This window comes from Asparagus officinalis, chromosome 9, assembly GCF_001876935.1.
Source record: "Asparagus officinalis chromosome 9, Aspof.V1, whole genome shotgun sequence".
NCBI lineage: Eukaryota > Viridiplantae > Streptophyta > Magnoliopsida > Asparagales > Asparagaceae > Asparagus > Asparagus officinalis.
In genome coordinates, this window is record NC_033802.1 from 18,049,739 (window position 1) to 18,069,234 (window position 19,496).

The window sequence follows — 19,496 nt, forward strand, 5'->3', positions numbered from 1 at the left end:
GATATTTGCCATTTGATTGGATTTACACGTTTGGCTTCTTAACTCCTAATTTTGAGATCAGATGAGAAAATGAGACTGTATTTCACATAATCTATATGACCGGACTCACAAGAATATTTTTGAACTGTACTTGAATCTGTAAATGTGCATTACTAAATATGACGTCCAAATGGTTGTAACTGACGTCACAGGTTCAACTTGTCTGAATGGAACATGCTTTTCGCAGGGCAAGGATAAGACTGTACATATCTAACAGCAGGGTGGAGGCCATATGTAATGAAAAAAAAGCCTTTTTGCTATATTTACTACAGCTGTCAACATACTATACTAGTCAACTATTGGGTTGACATTATACAAGCAAAAGCCTACTTGCCTTCAGTATTTGCAATAAAACTAAATGGATAAAACATAAAATAATAAAAAACCATCTTAATGGTGATTTTGACATCAATGATAGGAACATCTTCTAGAGTTACAAGAGGTTTCTGGACAGGTGCTGACACTGCAGGTGTTGGCCTTCTTGTTTTGATGATGTTTAATAAACAATTTACCACTAATGTTGTTTGTCTAGTATTTGTGTTTTCTTATTTATTATAGACAAACAACGAGTTGGAGGATGGATGGAATAGAGCTTCAACGATCATATCCAAAGGAGGTTGGTGGAATGTCGGTGAAGCCTTGCAATTCAAGTTAAAGATCAAGTTTAAGATTCATCCGCATGTGTACCAAGTCGAGCTTAATGAAGATCAAAGATCTAGCTTGGGTAATTTAGTTTAGGATTTATATTATGTGTGTTAAGTACGTTAAGCTCAATATCTATACACACACATTTATTGGTTTCTTCGTGTATATATATAGTTATACATATATATACATAAGTTTTGGTTTCTATGCATATATATAGTTTTATATATATACATGCATGGTATTGGGTTTTCATGTTTATAATATGAAATCACATATTTAATATTTTCTATTGTGTTTTTGAAAACATTGCATAGAATATGCAATTTTGTGAAAATATTGTATTCTTAGTTTGTAGACTTAACAATAATCACCATACAGCAGAGAGTTGGTCGGTCGACCGGTGCGGTCGACCGAGAGCTCCATCGGTCGACCGCACCGGTCGACCGATGAAGTTCCCGCACGTTTTCCCAGTCCGGGATCTGCATCGCGGTTGACCGAAAATTTCGTCGGTCGACCGCCGCTCAGTCTGACTATTTCCAACGGCTAGTTTTTGTTACCGTTGGCTGGGGTTTTTGGTCTTTTGTTTTGGAAGTTTTGGCTGAGATTTCAAGTGGGTATAAATACCCTATTGCTGTTCTTTTTCAACCAAGCCAAGAAGTTTTTAAACAAGAGTTTTAAAAAGAGTTTAAGCTTGTTTAAGCTTATTTAAGGGTTTAGTTTAAAGCTGTTTTAGCTTTCACAAGTGGAGGAGATTATCTTCTTGTTTGGGCCTCATATCTCCATCTCTCCATCTTGATCTAGAGAAGTTTTTCTAAACTCAGCTCTAGCTTTTATTTATAATTATTTGTTGATTATCATTTCTATTAAAGCTAGTTTTATATTGAGTTTAGTTTGATTTGATTTACTCTTTGTTTATATACACAACCATTGAGCTTATTGTATTTGCATACATTATATAATTTGGTTGTGGGATAGTGTGACATTGAGTTGAGCCTAATTGAGTTCTCACCTTGTTAGAGAGAACAATCATTTGTTATATTATGGTTAATTGTGAGAATTCACTTGTAATACACTTATACACCGAGAGAAGTGTGTGGTGAGAGACGGGGTCGAATCCAAGAGGAGTGGCGTCGGTTGACGTGCCTAGGAAGAGGTTGTAACCGAGCACTTGAGGAGGAGGACACGGGCTAGGACCAACACTTAGTGTGTGAGGTGTGATTGCATAGTGATTGTATTGTGAGGTGTAAACGTTGTTCGGGTGAACGTAGAAAACCCGTTTGTGATAGTGGAGATCTCCTCGAGGTGAGGAGCGGAGACGTAGGTCGTGGGGACCGAACTCCGTAATCATATTGTTTGTTTGTGATTGCATTGGCGCACTTCCTTTTATGTTCATATCTTATATCACCTTTGTATATTGCTTGTTGATTATATTGCCCACTATCTAGTTTAGATTGTTTACCCTTGAGTTTATATATCCTTGCACATACATTGCCTAATATCTTATTGCTAGGATATATCACTTAGTTCATATTGCATATCCTAGCTTACATATCTTGTTGTGTTTCATACTTGCTAGGATAATTTGTTAATTAGTTTTTAATTGGCATATAATTGGATTAGATTAGCATAAGACCCTAATCACCCCCCTCTAGGGTCTAACAGTAGGTAATTGTTTTATGCTAATTTTACGTTCGTCTATAGTCATCTCCCCATTCTCATCCCCTACATCGCTGGAAGGTTTGATATTGCTATCTCCTCTTCATGCTTATCCCTGGGAAAGTAAAGTGGAAGCAATCTGGCAATGCAGAGTTACAAAAGAAGGATCAATAAGTCAAAACAATTACCTTCACTTACCAATCTAGAAAAATTCTATCATTTTAATACTTTTGTTATTTTAACAAAAACCATTTCAAATTTCAAAGTAACAGAATATACCAAAAGGTACCTTTTGTATATCTCTGTATCAGAAGTCGTTGTTGTACAAAAGAGCACCTCATTGTTTATTAGAGGTATTCTAAAGCAATTATGATTCCACCTCATTATTCCAAGATTACATTTTCTCAAAAGCTCAATTACAGAGAGTTGTTGTAAATACATTAAATTGTAGTTCATGCACATCGATTTTTTAGTAGGTGACCCTGAGTGTTTACTTGATCATCCTCTGTTGTTTTTTGGTGGCACGATGCTGCCGTTTGTAATTGATAAGGATTTTGTTACTGTGTTGATAGATATTTCCCCATTGTCTATGTATAGATGGATAACTACACATTTACGGTCTAACTTCAGAGAGCACAGGAATCCAATTCTATGCCAGGTCATCACCAACGAGACATATTTTAGAGTTCTTTGATTTTGTTTCATTTGGGTATGAACCTCATCAAGCATTTGCCTAGGACGGTAGATGACGACTTCAGCACTGGGAAAACAACCGGATATTTGTCCATTTTAGTATTTATTATTAGCTAATCCCACGTAGCAAAGGTAAAGATTTTGTATTTGTTTTGTTGCTTTGTATCCACCAAAATCAATTTTTACTGTTCCAATGTCAAGGGATCTGATAATATTATTATCTAATATCTATATGTTGTATTTATTTTGTATTCATCATCTGCGTATGTGATTCATGTATCATTTCTTTCTGGATATGCTTGTTCTGTATATTTAGGTGATCGCTCGTGTTACAAAGATTCATGCAATCACGCTAATAGCATTATATATTGCATATTTATTTGAATTCTTCTATCTTCTTAAAGCAATTGCCAACACTTGATTTATTAGCCTCTAGTTCCTAATATAATCACTGGTCTCCTTCTTTATTGAATACAGTTTAAATTAGCTCCGCTAATGCTCTCTAGGAGTTCCGTTGTGTTGGCATTTATTTAATAATCCAGATAGCGCACAACTATTGAAGGTTACAACTCCAAGTCACCAGGTATCACAAAGCAAGCCCACAGGCCTTGTCTATTGTGGTCAAGGAAATCTTCAACATAATGAAATACATTATTATAGGCTACTTCCTTGTCAGCAGTGTCTATGACAAATGCTTTTTATTTGTATCAAACTAACTTCCAGCACTTTAATCTAGGAGTTCCATTTTGTTGGCATTTATCTAATAATTCAGAAAGCCCACAACTATTGAAGGTTACAACTCCAAGTCATCAGGTATCACAAAGCAAGCCAGCAGGTCTTGTCTATTGTGGTCAAGGAAATCTTCGACATAATGAACATATAATTAGAGGCTATTTCCTTATCAGTAGAGTTTATAAGAAATGCTATTTATTTGTATGAAACTAACTTCTAAAATTGACTCACACAAAAACCTTGTAAACATATATGTTATTTTTGTTGAAAATGGCGAAAGAATCGAAGAGAAACGGCGAAAGGATCAGCAAAATCAAAGCTGAGATGGTTTACAGGGACATTCGGGTGGGTCGACCTATTGGTATCAAGCGGTCGACCCATTGTATCACATGGAAATTACAGGGCTTGCAGGGGGTCGACCGATTGAAGAGGTGCGGTCGACCTAAACGTGCACAAGCGGACAACTTGCAATTTAGCGCCTATCGGTCGACCGATTGGGTACAACCGGTCGACCGATAGCGGGTTTTGGGCCTGTGCTGTTTTCTCCTGGGCGTATTTGGATCACTGTCATATAAATAGAATCATCGTCCTTTTTAGGGTTTCTAAGGGGATTGTTTTGGGGATATTGGAGCACAAAAAAGAGAGATCTTTCTGAGCTATTGGTTAGGGTTTTGTTGGAGAGAATTAGAGCTTTATTGGTGAGATTATTTGGTGAGTTCGAGTGATTTGTAATCTCAGTTTGTACTCTTCTTCTCTATTAGTAAAAACCACATCCCCTCCTTGCTCTGTGGACGTAGGCAACTTGCCGAACCATGTAAATGTTAGACCCTAATGCCACTAGGAAAGAACCCTAGAAGGGGATGAATAGGGTCTTATGCTAATCTAATCCGATTTTATGCCAATTAAAACTAATTAACAAATATATCCTAACAAGTATGATATGCTACAAGATATGTGCAATGATATACAATATAAACAAGGGTAAACAATATGATCATGCAACAATGGCGATCTAACAATATGCAAGAATAAATACGCCAATGTTAAACCCAAACACAAGGAAATGATCACGGAGTTCGGACCTTCCGTCCTAAGTCTCCGCTCCCCACTCCCGGGGAGAATCCACTACACAACCTGGTTTGGAAGTCGGAACTTCTCTACATACTCGGTTTTCTAGCTAACCGAAAACTCTACACACTCGGTTATCAAGTCAACCGACAACTCTCACAAATCCTCACAAAGTACATACACAAGCTACAACCTCAAGTGTTGGTCCTCACGTATCGACTCCCTCAAGTGCTCGGAATTATCACCTCTCACTAGGCCACCGACGCCACTCCTCTCGGTATCAACTCTGTCCTCACCACACACTCCTCTCGGTGTACAAGTGTATTACAAAGTGAACTTCATAATTAGGCACACAACAAATGATTGTTCTCTAAACAAGGTGAGAACTCAATTAGGCTCAACTCAATGTTACTATCTCTCACAACCCCAAATATATTATGAATACAAATACAATAAGCTCAAATGGTGTGTGTAACAATGAGATTAATCAAATCTAAACTCAATATAAAACTAGCTTTAATAAGATGATAATCAAACAAATAAATATAAAGCTAGAAAAGAGTTTAGAAAACTTCTCGATCGGTCAACCACGAGCAACAAAGAAACATAAAAAGGCTCTGGACAACAGGTGGTCGACCACGATGGTCGACCACGAAAGTCTCTGGACGCGGGGGGGGCGGCGGGGGGGGGGGGGGGGGAGCCATAAAAACATATAATGAGTTTCTGAACTCATGGCGGTAGACCGTGGCGGTCGACCGTGGCGGTCAACCGCAAACTGACACTAAGAACAGGTTGTGTAAAACTGTTTTGCTAACTTTAAAACCTTGTTTAAAATATCAAATAAATTCCAAAAATATAAAACTTTGGGGAATGATTGTAGACATGATAATAAACATGCTACAATGACTGGTTTCTAAAAAGAACTTCCCAAATAAAAAATATCATCATTTTACAAAATAGGCCAAAACATGAAAATGTAAACATGTGAATTTTTACATTTTGGCTAAACCATGTTTTGAAACTTTGCACAATGATTATGTAGACTTAATAAAATATGTATATGATTATTGTTAAGTTCAAAAACTAAGAATACAATATTTTTACAAATACAATAGAAAATGAAACATATGAGTATGTATATAAAAATATATTTGTTTCATATCTAAGTAGTTAAACCAAATCACAATAATAAATATGAAATATGTAATTTCATATTTGTAAACATGAAAACCCAAAATCATGCATGTATATATATAACTATATATATACATAGAAACCAAATACGTATGTGTATATGATATTAAGCTTAAGGTACTTAGCACACATAATATAAAACCTAAACTAAGTTACCCAAGCTAGATCTTGATCTTCAATAAGCTTGACTTGGTACACTATGCGGATGAAGCTGAAGTTGGATCTTAAACTTGAATTGCATAAGCTTCACTCCACAATTCCGCCAACCTCCATTTGATATTGTCGTTGAAGCGCTATTTCATCCATCCTCCAACTTATTGTTTGTCTACAATTGATACAAAAACACAAACACTAGATAAACAACATTAGAAGTAAATTGTTTGTAAATCATCCACTAGTGGAAAAATCGGTATCCTTGACGGGCTTTCCCGTCAGGGATGTCAAATTTCCCGTCAGGGATACGTATCCTTGACGGCATCCCGTCAAGGATACGTCGTCAGGAAAAGTCCCGTCAGGGATGAAACATCCCTGACGGGGAGCCGTCAGTAATGTATATTACCGACGACAATATTATTGACGGCTAACGCCGTCAGTAATATTGAAACATCGCTGACGGGATTCCCGTCAGCGATGTTTCACTATCCCTGACGGCGATCCCGTCAGTGATAGACATTACTGACGACAGTTCGTCGTCGCTGTACACACGAACGCTGACGGGTTTCCCGTCAGCGATAAGTATCGCTGCTGTCAGCGATAAGTATCGCTGACGGGATTCCCGTCAGCGATGTACATAACATCGCTGACGGGTAGTCGTCAACCCTGTTATGTGCATCGCTGACGGGAATCCTGTCAGCGATACTTATCGCTGACGGGAAAACCCGTCAGCGATATGCATTAGCAGCAAAAAAAAAATCTGGTGATTATATATTTATTTCCCTGTACATATCATCAATTCCCTGTATATCTCATCCAATCAATTTTGACAAACAAACCATCCACATGTCATAAGTTCTAAATCCATACACATCAAACCAAACAAACCATCCAAATTCGAAATATGTACATAATATCGTCAGTAAACCATACACATCAAACCATACACAAACACGATAACTTCCAAATCCACAACAATTTTCACAACAAACCATACACATGTCATAAGTTCTAAATCCATACACATCAAACCATACACATGTCACAAGTTCTAAATCCATACACATCAAATCAAACAAACCATCCAAATTCGAAATATGTACATAATATCGTCAGTAAACCATACACATCAAACCATACACAAACACGATAACTTCCAAATAAATAATTTAAATTTAGAATCACATAATATTGTGTGTAATCATATTTTACATATATAATAAGTATACCTATCTGCTACTCTCTCCACTACCAGTAAATGCCTTTTGAGTGGCCAAGAAATTCATGATCTGGCTTTGCACCCGAGTAGAAACCCGCCTTCTACAAGATTTCATTATTTGCCTAGAAACCATCGCAAAAGTAGCAGTAGGCTGGATCACTCGCATAAGCTCCTTTTGAATATCCTCTCACATCTCCTCGGGAATCTGACCATCTAACATATTCATGACAGAGGAAACAAGATGCATCGCCTGCTGAGTACAATCCTCCTGCGGCATGTAAGAGGGCCCCGATGGCATAGTCGATGGTGTTGAAATCGGCGGAGGCTGGAATTGTGTAGACACCCTCTGAGCTCCAACTCCCATCCACCTGGTCCTCCCTTTTTTGGGAAGTTCACAAACTAAATGGCTCACATTGTAATTCTACTCTCTAGTCAGGGGCTCCTGGCTCTATGCAACAACCTCAGAATATGTGTTTTCCAGAGCTTCCTAGAAGACAAAAAAAATAAATTTAAGAATTGGCCTTTCACACACTAAAACCAACAATTGATTTATTAAGTCCCAACTTCAGAAACTTTTTTTAATAACTTTAATGACTTTCTAAACAATAATAGAAACAAAAATTATCGTCTGCATCTCAAATACTAATATGTAGTTTTCTTAATGATCCAAGTGACAACAAAAATTATCTGTCATGCAATGATATAATCTAGTAAGTAAACATTTCTTGGAAGTTTGATCCAATTTCAACTTTATTTTAACAGAATATGTATGATTAATAGCAGGTGTATTTCATTCAGATGAGAAAATAATGTAAAAACTTCTCATCCACAATCAGAGCATTCAAGACCTACAGTTAAATGGACCAAGTATATCAAAAAGAAAAAGTATTATCACATAGATTCTCAAACATTAGGGCATGCGTCGATTTTATTGTAATCAAGTCCTATAACGGAAACAATATTCTTTGCGTTATCATAATTTTCTGGTATGCTCTCTTTTCCATTTGGAATGACTTTTCTTAGCAACACAAGCAACATATTAAAATATTTATCTACCATTCCACTAAGAGACTTTATACGCAAAAGACGCAGCATAAATGATAACCTGGTGAACTCGTTTATCTACCATTCCACTAAGAGACTTTATACGCAAAAGACGCAGCATAAATGATAACCTGGTGAACTCTGTGCAACCCTCGTACAGATCATTTTCATTATCGTCTATTAATTTTATTATCTGCGCCAGCTCCTCATGATTAGTCACGCCTCCAGCATTTCCTGACTCGTCAGCATCCTCGGCATAATCAGATTGATCTATATTAGGAACTGTTAACATATCTGTGAGCATCGTATGTGTATCATCTATTCTCGTATCATCTATTCTCCCACCGGAAGTACCGGTATCCGCTATCAGTTCCATTTCTTCAAGACATCCTTCCCCATGAAACGTCCAATATTTGTACTCCTCATGGAATCCTGATATTAAGTGTTTCTGTAAATCACTTTTATCCACCAACGCCCTATTTTTACACCAACAGCAGGGACAATACACGACATCACTATTTAACTTCCGTGGGTTTGCTAAGGCGTACTGTATAAATTGATTTATTCCATCTTTATATCGACTATCCCTCCATCTATCAATACGAGGAATATCGATCCATGATTTGTCCGGAACTATCCTCATAGATATGTATGATATTAAGCATAATTAGGTAATGTGAATTTTTATTAGTAACGCATCAAATTAAAGGTTGCGTGATATTAACTTTCTTCACGACATCAAGGAAATTTTAATTATAATAATCTAGGAGGGAAAATTACCAGAACATAAATTATGTGGGAGTAAAATCTAACGCTCATATTTGAAATAAGACAATTTAACGGCTGGGCTAGGGAATGGACCTATCCCATTAGGAATATAGTAGTGTTTACAACTACCTTTATATACTTTAAACGTTTTTATTTCTTGAAAATTTCGGCAGCACCTACCCGCAGTTCTCCAAGTACACTGTGCGGATGTTATAATGCGTATCAATCATCGATAATAAATCGATTATAGATCGATACGCAAAACAACATACGCTTATTGTACACGGAGAACAATGCGGTACGTGTTATCAAAATTTATAAGGAATAAAAATGCATAAAGTACACAAAGATAGATGATACACTACTGTATTCCTAACCTGTACGAGAAGGGGACTCCTCCCCGGACAGATCTAATAATTATTGCATGTATATCATGCTCCTAACATAAATCATGTTATTCTCTTTATATGTAAAAAGTACTTTCACATCCAACCAGAATTGCGTGAGTTTATATAAGAAGAGATTCACATCCAACATTATTAGACGGGAAACTAGGGGTAACGACTTTCGATTCATAAATCATGATATATAACACAATAAAACTTGTAATTACCACAAGAGAATAAATTAACCAAAAGAGAATAAAGACCCAGAGAGTAAATTAGCACTTAACATTTTTATAATTGTATTGTTCTCGTTTATTGTCATATTCATCACTATACATATCCTCTCTCTTTTTTTTATTTACCATATGAAGTCGTATTTTTGTCATAATAGATTTTTTTTAAATATTTACAATATTCTAATGATGGATAATTTAGGATAGTTAAGCATAAATATGATAAAAATAATTGGATGTTTAAGTACCATTTAGTCAGCCAACTTATCATACGTGTATTGTAAAAGGACCATGTTTCTAGTAATCTCGAGGTTACTCATATAAATACACAAACTTCATAGATGCTCGTGTAATTACATATTTTTTTAAAGTATTTTCAATTTTTAAAAGATATTTAGCCCCTAGCTCATATATTTTGAAACGAGTTTTTGAAAAGTTGATACTGTAAATAAGTTCCTTAAAATCAAATTAGTCTTCTAATTTAAATCAATTAATTTAAACTGGCAAATTATCTTTTATCACATTCATTCGTAAATTAAATTAGAGGAACTAAATTTGCACCGTGAAACGAGTTGACTTCAAGCAAAGGTTTACACGATAAACTTATAACCTCTGTTATTTCAAAATTAAAACATCAAGTTGTGACAGCAATGCAATCCAACAAAACGTAAACTTATAAATATCAGCCAGCTTGATCGTTTTATAACTAATTATGTATAATTTCTATACACTAAAATGCGACAATGACCAAAAATTACCGCTTGGATCTCCTGCAGTGCAATCCAACAAAACGTAGCACTCACTTGGACCTCCTGCACTGCAATCAAAGAAATCAAATATCCAATTAGAAAAAACAGCAAAACCTAAAATCAGAAAAAAAATTAAAAAAATTTGAAAACAAAATCAAAGGAATCATACGCTGACGGGTGAGGAGATGAGAGAGCTCAGGCAACCCACTGTCCGAGTCGGCACGGGGGCGGTGCGACGGTGAGCTCCAAGGTCGATGGTGAGCTCGATCGGTGCCACGGGCAGCGGGAGGGGAAGGTGATGGCGCGGGCGGCGAGCGGCTGAGGTGATCGGTGAGGTGGCGGTGAGGTGATCGCTGGCGGCGAGCGGGTGAGCTGAGAGAGGGGAAGTCGAGGGCGCACGGCGGGAAAGAAAAATTAGGGTTTCGATCAGCCGAAAAAATTTCAACAGCGAAATTAAATAGCTAACATCGCTGACGGGGAAACCTGTCAGCGATGTTAACATCCCGTCAGCGATGTTTTCATCGTTGACGGGAAGGAATAAACGCCGACAGGAACATCGCTGACGGGATTTCCCGTCAGCGATATAAACAACGCTGACGGGAATTTCCCGTCAGCGATGTTCCCGTCAGGGAAACCACTATTCCCACTAGTGATCATCAAAACAAGAAGGTCAACAGTAAAATCTGGTTTGTTTGTGTTTGTGACGTTATTTTGCATTGTTTTGCTTTCTCTCTCGGCGATTTGTTTTGGTTCCTTGAAGCACAACAATTTTCATATAATGTAAAGCTCAGTATGAGTTATCTTACTAAGACATCCACCCAAGTACTGGTTCCAAGCAATATGGAAAATGCCAGCAGAACTTGAGAAGGGAGGGGGGAAAAGAGATTTAACTTATGCAGTATACATAATCATAATGTTACTGACACAAAAAAAAGCATGCACTACAACTCTATTTTGTTGCAATATAATACTATTGAAAAAATCATGTCGCACGAGGATCACCAGAAACATAGCTAAACATATTAAATTAAAAGTATATTGGACAATTACAAAGAAAATCCTAGCAACTGATACAAGGGAAAAAGATAGAAAAAGAAGGCTTTTGTAGCAGGGCATTTATCTGTTTAATTAAATACAACCAAAAATAAATACTCACCCATGGTAAATAGGTAGCAGTAAAAGTGAAAAGGACCAAGAAACTCATGTGGATGAAAGGATTATGCTTGCTCCAGACATAGACCTGCAGAAAATGTAATGAGGGGGGGCAAAGTTTAGAAGTAGAAAGTTAATCCATATGTTGTTGTTCATATATATTGGCACTATTTACTTTATAAGGGATTTTAGCATACACATACTATAATTTTTCAAGGTTACATATTTCATCTTGCTTAGTGCATAGTTTTGGGCATGCCGTACACGGATAAATTTGTTCTACTTGAACATATCCGCTAATAGGTTACACACACCAGCATATATAGGAAAATACTAATCTGACAAGTAAAAAAAATTTGCATATGCTAAAATCGAATTAATAAACAATTGGAAAACTAACTGAATTGAGGGGGGCCAAACTTTAGAAGTAGAAAGTTAATCCATATATTGTTGTTCATATATATATATAGGCACTATTTACTTTACAAGGGATTTTAGCATACAAATACTATAATTTTTCAATGTTACACATGTTTCATCTTGCTTAATGCATAGTTTTGGACATGCCGTACACGGATAAATTTGTTCTACTTGAACATATTTGCAAATAGGTTACACATGCCAGCATATATAGGAAAATACTAATCTGACAAGTAAAAAATTTGCATATGCTAATATTGAATTAATAAACAATCAGAAGGCTAACTGAATTATATATATATTATAGACTTACCATCATAAAAGTCAATGAATTACTGAGGAACACAATGCCTGCAAATTTCTCCGACACAAAGGGTATCATTCCACCTAAGAGAACAATTCCAGTCAAAGTAGTGGCACCAAATAAAAGCATGTAAAAGAAATCTGCAGTCCATCCCCTGAATGAGTTCTCCTCAAGAAGCTTGCAATATCGAGCAAGGAAAAACATGTGGAATAAGAAGTCCAGGTCTGTCAACAACAACAAACGTAAATGAATAAACCAAGATCAAGTAGATAAATTCAAGAATATCTTGAGGGTTCAAAATAAAGCAAATACATAAAGCAGGCAAAAGAGAACACTTCACAGAAACTTATAAAAGTAGATTCCACTGGAGATCTGAAATATAGCATAAAATGATTCAATATAAGCAGCAAAATATTAAGGTTAGCTAATGCACACCATTTTGTGTAATCAAAGGAATAAAAAATGGAAGAAGAATCAGGCCATTGAATTTTCTTTTACAAGGCCACTGAAAAATTGCATAACCTCTAAAGCACAACAGTACAAAAACGAATTAATACCGCTGGAGGCATCAAGTAATTAACAACATGAAGTGCTTCATTGGAAAATGCAACACAATCCCCAGTTTGATAATCAAGATAATATAACAATACAAGAGAAAAAAATCATGAGAGAAATCCTTCTAACTCTTAAGTTGGACGGCATAGAAATAGATTGAAATTTTCAAAATAGGAATGTCTATTAGCTACAAGTTTATTGTCTACATGTTACTTGTCATTGAAAAATTAGCAAGGAGAACCAATAAGCTCCCAACACCTGCATAGGGATGTGTATTAAACTATAACTGATGAATTTTCGCCAGAATTTATAAAATGTGATTTGCATACTTGTATAGTCGTAATGTTGATCATATTAATTCTGAAAGATTATTCAGGTCTGTATTTGATGTTTAGTTATGGCAATGTTTACGACAACCTAGTTTCTTTGTTCGTCTCCTTTCACTGCTATATACTACCGAAAATGATTCAGGTCTTGTTTCTTCAAATAACAAAGTCGATGAAACCGGTGCATGCACATAGAAAGTTTTACTCAAAAAGTGCAGTAATTAGATGAGCTAAAAAAGTACTCAAACCATAGAAAGTGCGAGCATATTAAACTATTCTAAAGTGCAAAGTGCATGGCTGCTATATACTACCGAAAATGATTCAGGTCTTATTTCTTCAAATAACAAAGTCGATGAAACCGGTGCATGCACATAGAAAGTTTTGCTCAAAAAGTGCAGTAATTGGATGAGCTAAAAAAGTACTCAAACCATAGAAAGTGTGAGCATATTAACTATTCTAAGGTGCAAAGTGCATGGTGCAACATTCATAAAAATAGAAAGCTATACCGGAATAGTGTATTGGGTGGTAACAAGCTACAGAAGCACTCAACCATACAAAGTGCAAGCATCAAAAGCATTCTAAGAGGAGGTAGACATTAGGCTGACAGAAGCACTCAACCATACAAAGTGCAAGCATCAAAAGCATTCTAAGAGGAGGTAGACATTAGGCTGTGTGGTTTTTCTTTTTTCATACAAAGTGCAAGCATCAAAAGCATTCTAAGAGGAGGTAGACATTAGGCTGTGTGGTTTTTCTTTTTTCTTCTGCTATTCACTCTTGGTCATCAGGAATCACCAAACCAATACAATAATATATTAATTAAAAATTGATACGTAGTGGTGCTCGATGCAAAAATCTCAGAATTCAAGTCATTCACATATCCAAATATGACACTAAGCTTTTTAATGTGCTTCAGTCAAAAAAATTTAAACTTAATAAAAATATGCATAGTAAAAACAAAAAGTGTCTGGTTTTCTGTTTCAATTCAAATTTTTTAATGCCCATAATATATGATGAAGTTATATAATTATAAATTTATAGAAAATATTAATATTTATCTTGATAGATGGGAGAATCAGCAACCTACAAATCCTTAATCCTGTAAATAATTCATGGCATCTATCATAGCTAATGTTATTTTTCATTACGTTTCTTGATTAATAGATTTAAAATGTAGAAGCAGACATTGTAGGAAAATATCATAGCTAATGTTATTTGAAATATATTAATAAAGAACATTCACATACGCACAGAGAATCTAATGACAGAAATTAAAAATCTATGCGACGCATGAGTTGTCACTGGAGTTTGATCCTCAGGCGGTGATTAAAAATTTTATGAACATGTATGCATAGCGTGCACAAGAAATATATTCCTCATTAAGAGAATTTTGGTTCATATCTAATAAGCCTCCTATGTTTAGTAACATCTTTTCAAAACAATGTGTAAAATAATGTGCACTTTTCTAATACACTTTTACGTCTAGATTAAATAATTTAACATTTTTTCATATAAATATAGATATTCTACTTGGTTGGATTTGCCTTGTTTTTCTTGAAAAGATTTTAAAGGTTGTGGGTGATTCAGGTAAGTGAAACAACTTTCTTCTCTTTTCCCTTTATTTGTGTTCATAGTGATGATAACTCTAAGTTAATTACTCTTCAAAGGGGGAATTAGAATCTCACCATGGAGAAGAGAAGACAAGCTCCCCATTTGCATGTAATCATACACCTGCAACCTCTCATCCTTACTGTAGTAATAAGGCCTCAAACCCACCAAATTTTGATGCTCCATCACTCTGATCACCGCAATCTTCTCTCTGAACTCCCTCTCCATGGTGCTCACCTCCTTCAACCTCTTCACCGCCGCCACCGTCCCCATCTCCAGCACCGCCTTGTACGCCATCCTGAACGTCCCCTTCCCAAAAACCTCCGCCGATGGCCTAAGCAAATCCTCGAGATCGTAAACCCTAGCCCCTTGACCGAAGAACATCAGCCACTTCTCGCCATTTTCAGCAGTTGCGGCCTTGATCGTCTCGTCGCCGCCGTGACTGCCGGAGGTACCGCTCCCTATCCGTCGACTCTTTTGTCCGTCAATGTGAGCTCCACCTCCGACGGCTTATCCAACGCCGCCACCGCCACGTCAGCGGACCTCGCTCTGTGTTTAGATCCCTTCTTTGTACAGAGAAGAGGACAGAGACGACAACCAAGAAGACGATGTCGGAATCAAAAGTAAAATTTAGAAAAGGAGCAAATAATACCTTCGTCAATGAGTCTCCTTTGTGATCGTAACCAATGCCCAAAATCTGAGAAGTGAGGAGATGATGGCAGAGGAGGTGCGGTGATGATAAGCGCAATAATACTCATGGTTGGCATATAATAATTTAAGAAAGTGGGAGGGCGTTGCCGGAGGTGAAGCGTAACCGATGGAGAGAGAATGAAAGGAACGAATGCTTAGGGCTCCCAATTTCTTAACTCTGTTTAACGATAAAAAGGGATACAGTTGTTATATTTACAATAGTTAAAGGGTATTTTGGTCTAAGGAAAGTTTTTCTAGAACACACTCTTTTAAAGGGTAGATAGATGATGTGCATACCCAGCCAAACAAAAGAAAAAGATAACAACATATTTTCTATAAAGTTATAGGCCCATTTTCTTGTTTTGAACCAAACAAAAAAAGAGCAAGAAACAAGAAAAAATTATTCTTTTTTAGTTCTATAAACTTTTCTACACCTTTTTGTAGAAATATAAGGAAATCAATTTTTTTATTTACCTTTCCTTTTCCTTTTTTTTTATAGAAATTGAACCAAACACCCACTAGGACTTAATCAACATTTTGTCGTAAAAAATTTGTCCAATAACCGGGATCCAGGTTGTTCTAAGCCCCACGTCAGACTAGTCCTAAGAACAACCAAACCCTCTACATCGTTGATTGCAGAGAAAATTTTTATTTTAGTTCAACACCAACAATATCTCTTCATGTTGTGAACTCTAAGAATGATATTGTTTAACTGAAATTAAATTCTCAAAAAATGAAATTATTTTTAAAAAATTCCTCAACCATTTAAGAGAATTAAAAACATATTATTTTATAAGGAGAATTACAACTTTCAATAATTTTATAAGGCTACTAAATCACCGCTTCCATTATTTGCATCAATTAGACATATAATATTTATGTTGAAAAGTGTCACTCGGGTGTACGGGTGGTAAACGATCGAATCGAATCGAATACTAAAGTGTTCGTATTTATATTTGTTTAAAATTATCAAATTCGAATACGGACTCTAATATTTGTATATCTAATTTTTCAAATTCGAACTCGGATATTTGGTATTTGATAAATATTCATGAATATTCACGAATACTTATCGAATATCAAAGTATATTTATTCCACTAAATAATTTAATTTTCAAGTAATATTAAAATTCATAAATAAAAATTATTCCTTCATAATATGTGATGTATATTTATTTAAATCAAAATTTTAATTTGAAACTGATTTAAGATTATTTAAGTTTTAAAATCAATATATAAAACTAAAGTAGAAATGGTAAATGAATTAAAAATATGACATTATATGTGCAATAATACAAATAATAAACTGTGATCAAATTTTAAACGAATATTTAATAGACAAACGAATCGAATATACATCTAGTTAAATTCTATTCGTTAGTAAACTCGAATACTGAAAAATATTTGTTTAGTGATAAATGAACTACTGAATCGAATATGACCGAATAGTTATTCGAACAATTATCGAGCTATTTGTTAATTATTTGGTTCATTTCCACCCCTACTTGGGTGAGCACATTTTAGTCACACCGAATTACCTGAGTGAACCGTCAGAACTTTGGCAGTTCGGTACGGTTTGAGACCGTAATTATAATTGTGAGTTGCATTCGAGTTATGGGGTTTTTTAAATTATAACCATATTGTCATATCTAAGCGTTTGGCAAGCGTGACGTTTTTGTTGTTTCTGTTTTTGTTTTTAACAAAAACAATAAAACACGTTTGGCAACCGGGGCGTTTTTTTGACTTGACCCTTTACAAAATCCAAAAAATAAACATTTTTTTCAAAACACCAAAAATGTGTTTTGAGATTTCGTTTTTTCATCTAAAGCCGTGTCCGCCCGTCGCGCCTGCCCGCTCGCTGCCGCCCTCGCCGCCGCCCGCCCGTCGCTTGGCAGTCGTCGCACGCCGCCGCACGCCGCCGTCACCTCCGCTCGCCTGCCTTGCCTACCGTCACCGCTCGACCTGTCGGCCGGTCGCCCTCGGCCGTCGACGCGTTGCGTGTCGCTCGCCGCCGCCCAGTCGTCCCGCGTTCGCACGGCCAGCTGCCACCCAGCCACCCGTTCGCCACCAACCCGCTCCGCCCGCCGATGGGTCGTCATCCGCCCGCCGCCGCTGCCCTTATAAATAATAACTATTAAATGGTGTTTTCAAAACATGGTTGCAAAAAAAAAACATGGCATGGTACTTTTTCTAAAAAACACAACAAAAAACAAAACACTCCAATTACAAAGTGTTTGGTAAACCAAAGTGTTTTTTTTTATGTAGTATTTTTTTAAAAAACACCATATCATGGTGTTTTATTTTTCAAACCGTGTTTTCAAAACACCATTTATAGTTATCTATTTATATAGCGCGACGGCCCGCCAGCGGCGGCTGGGACTGGCGACGACGGCGCGACGAGCGACAGCACGACAGGCGTTCGGGCGCAGACAGCGGCGGCATGGCCGGCAGCTGCGCCGACGATGACCTGGTCGGCCAAGGGCGGCTCAGGCGAGAGACGACCACCGGAGCAGGGCTGCGAGCTGGGTCCGTCGGCGGGGCGGCCGCTGTGGGCGCGTCTTGCAGGGCAGACAGCAGCAGCGTCGGCAGGCGACGGGACGGCCGACGGGCCAACGGTGGCGGCCGGCAACGCGCGGCAGCGGGGGCTAGCGGTGACGGCGACGGCGGTGGACGCCGACGGGCAGCGGCGGCAGCAGCGCAGCGGCGGGTGGTGGGCGGCGGGCGGGCGCATGGGCAGCGGCGCGCCGACGGCGACGGACGGCCGACGCGGCAACGGCGGCGCGCTTGGCGGCGGACGGCCGACGAGCACCGGTGCGCGGCGACGCGGCGGGGCGGCGGGTGGTGCTGTTTCGTCGGGAACAAGTTCTGTTATAGAATTTATTATAACTGTTATAATGAATACAAAGGAGTGAGCTTCGTACTTTGTAAAACTACTCTTTACAACAAAAATCAAATTACAAGCTCCTTAGAAACAAACGCAGGATCGTTGTTCGGATCACTGATTGCGCGGGATCTTTGCCTGTGCCGGGGGTGCGTTAGCCCGTGGACCACCGAATCACGAATTCTGATTAAACCGTGAAGGCTTTGGGGATTCTTCATTCGTTTAGAAGCAAGAATAGTTTCAGTGAATATCTTATCGAAGTAAGATGAACATTCTTCTCAAGATCAAGTCAAAGCTTAGATCTTAAGGAACCTCCTAATTGTTGGAAGGAGATGAACTCTTGAAATTCTCCCAAAGCCTTTTGAAAATCTCTGCCCAATTGCTCAAGTAATAGCCTCTCCGCTCTCTTGGATCTGCTCCCAAAAAATGCTCCACCCCTTTTATAACTGCCGTCCCACTACTTAAATACCATATTTTTATGAGGTTAGTGGGCCTATTTTCAGTTTGTAACTATTTCCCCAAGTTTATGGTTAATCTCAAGCAATTATGAAGCCAAAAAACCGTCAAAAAACGTGTTGTAAGCAACTCTGTGGCCGAGACAGGGTTGTGTGTCTCGCACTTCCGAGACAGTTTGTACTGTCTCAGATATTTTGACTTTAACTCACTCGTACAATATCAGAATGAGATGATCCAAGATGCGTTGGAAAGCTGACGAAGAGATCTACAACTTTTGTCTTTTGACCTTCTTCAGATTTGGTGCGAGACAGTCATGACTGTCTCTCATTCTGAGACAGTTGTGACTGTCTTGCACTTCCGAGACAGTTTGTACTGTCTCGGGTATTTTGGCTCTAACTCCCTCTTTCGATATCGGAATGAAATGATTCAAGATGCGTTGGAAAGCTGACGAAGATATCTACAACATTTATCTTTTGACTTTCTTCAGATTTGGTGCGAGACAGTCATAACGGTCTCGTATTCTGA

General features: G+C 37.6%; 1 protein-coding gene across 1 annotated transcript; it reads right to left on the reverse strand.

Moving 5' to 3' along the window:
- On the reverse strand, positions 11,629–15,328 carry LOC109823253 (derlin-2.2-like). The gene is made up of 4 exons (XM_020389536.1): positions 15,022–15,328; positions 12,468–12,682; positions 11,739–11,822; positions 11,629–11,649 (listed from the first exon to the last, which is right to left on the reverse strand). Exons 1-4 carry the CDS (start codon positions 15,326–15,328, stop codon positions 11,629–11,631), a joined length of 627 nt encoding a protein of 208 aa, XP_020245125.1.

Bases quoted from the DNA above. Each gene is read 5' to 3' on its own strand.
- LOC109823253 (XM_020389536.1), bottom strand. From the start codon at position 15,328: ATGTTCTTCGGTCAAGGGGCTAGGGTTTACGATCTCGAGGATTTGCTT. The intron at 12,683-15,021 runs GTGAGATTCTAA...TGTTGTTGACAG, and splicing joins CTTGTCTTCTCTTCTCCATG to ACCTGGACTTCTTATTCCAC. The intron at 11,650-11,738 runs GTGAGTATTTAT...CCCTTGTATCAG, and splicing joins CTGCTACCTATTTACCATGG to TTGCTAGGATTTTCTTTGTA.